General features: G+C 47.7%; 1 protein-coding gene across 1 annotated transcript in view; it reads right to left on the minus strand.

The window, feature by feature from the left end:
- The window catches only part of PRCC (papillary renal cell carcinoma (translocation-associated)), a 28073-nt gene that overhangs the window by 25492 nt on the left and 716 nt on the right, over positions 1–1865 (minus strand). Inside the window, exon 2 of the mRNA XM_010838212.1 lies at positions 1739–1865. This exon is cut by the window's right edge and continues 15 nt beyond it. Within this exon, the coding sequence (XP_010836514.1) occupies positions 1739–1865 (127 nt within the window). The remainder of the gene's footprint in view (positions 1–1738) is intronic.

Raw genomic sequence — 1865 nt, forward strand, 5'->3', positions numbered from 1 at the left:
CAAATAGGAAAAGGAGTACATCAAGGCAGTATATTGTCATCCTGCTTATTTAACTTATATGCAGAGTACATCATGAGAAACGCTGGGCTGGAAGAAACACAAACTGGAATCAAGATTACTGGGAGAAATATCAATAACCTCAGATATGCAGATGACACCACCCTTATGGCAGAAAGTGAAGAGGAACTCAAAAGCCTCTTGATGAAAGTGAAAGTGGAGAGTGAAAAAGTTGGCTTAAAGCTCAACATTCAGAAAATGAAGATCATTGCATCCGGTCCCACCACTTCATGGGAAATAGATGGGGAAACAGGGGAAACAGTGTCAGACTTTATTTTTCTGGGCTCCAAAATCACTACAGATGGTGACTGCAGCCATGAAATTAAAAGACGCTTACTCCTTGGAAGGAAAGTTATGACCAACCTAGATAGCATATTCAAAAGCAGAGACATTACTTTGCCAACAAAGGTCCGTCTAATCAAGGCTATGGTTTTTCCTGTGGTCATGTATGGATGTGAGAGTTGGACTGTGAAGAAGACTGAGCGCCGAAGAATTGATGCTTTTGAACTGTGGTGTTGGAGAAGACTCTTGAGAGTCCCTTGGACTGCAAGGAGATCCAACCAGTCCATTCTGAAGGAGATCAGCCCTAGGATTTCTTTGGAAGGAATGATGCTCAAGCTGAAACTCCAGTACTTTGGCCACCTCATGTGAAGAGTTGACTCATTGGAAAAGACTCTGATGCTGGGAGGGATTGGGGGCAGGAGGAGAAGGGGAAGGCAGAGGATGAGATGGCTGGATGGCATCACTGACTCGATGGACGTGAGTCTGAGTGAACTCCGGGAGTTGGTAATGGACAGGGAGGCCTGGCGGGCTGTGATTCATGAGGTCGCAAAGAGTCGGACACGACTGAGTGACTGATCTGATCTGATCTGATCTGAGGATGTCTCTTCTATCTCCCAAGTGCTCACTCCAAAAAAGGTCTTCAATTTTTCTGATCCAACATTCAGAAAACGACACAAGCTTGGTTGCCTCTTCTATATGTAAATGGTGAAACTGAAGCATAGGCCTGCAGTTCAGCTAAACTCTGCATCTTCACTCTGTCCTTCACCAGGTAAGATCTTACACATTGGACACCTGTTTCTCATCTGTAAAAATTAGAATGTTATCTCTCACAGTTCTGTGGCAATTCAAGGAAAGGGTCAATGCCTGGCAAATAATCTGTACTCAATAAATACTGAATTTCTTCCCTAACTTCGCTCAAAAATAGAATCCAGGATCCCTATCCTTTCTGCTCAGACCCTGATGCTTTTAAGTTCAGAGGCAAAGCAAAAGATTAGTTCTGAATGTTGGCCAAGGGCTCAGGAATTGTCTCCTGTTACCTCTTCTAATGCCATATTTTATGCTGTTGTGAGTACATCGGGGGCGGGGGGAACCTTCGATGAAGATGCAACAGAGGGAATGCAATCAAGGATTCCTGGGCCTGGCCCTGTCAGTGTCAGGGGATGGTATAAGGCCTTTCCGCGGGCGGGTCCAGTTTGGAGAAACACGCAAAGACAAGTACCCTAACTCCCCAAGCCGACAAACTTCAGCTGGACTAATCGCACAGTACCAGGGATCCAGTGGTCCGGAATCAACGGATGCATTTACAGGAGAGAGTCTCCGAGCCTCCACAAGTCCCTCCCACAGCTGAGCCCATGCCCAAACCCAATGGACAGTGGGGGTGCCCTCTCCGGATACTCACATCCCCTTTATGCAACTCTGGCGCCGCAATCTTCACCGGCTCTGTCCTCTTCTTTGGCTTCGGAAGCCCCAGGGGGGGCCCGGCACCGCCGATAGGGGGGGGCAGACTGAGGCCAGGGCCTCGGGGC

The sequence above is a fragment of the Bison bison genome, unplaced genomic scaffold, assembly GCF_000754665.1.
Source record: "Bison bison bison isolate TAMUID 2011002044 unplaced genomic scaffold, Bison_UMD1.0 scf7180017864093, whole genome shotgun sequence".
NCBI classification, from domain to species: Eukaryota; Metazoa; Chordata; class Mammalia; order Artiodactyla; family Bovidae; genus Bison; species Bison bison.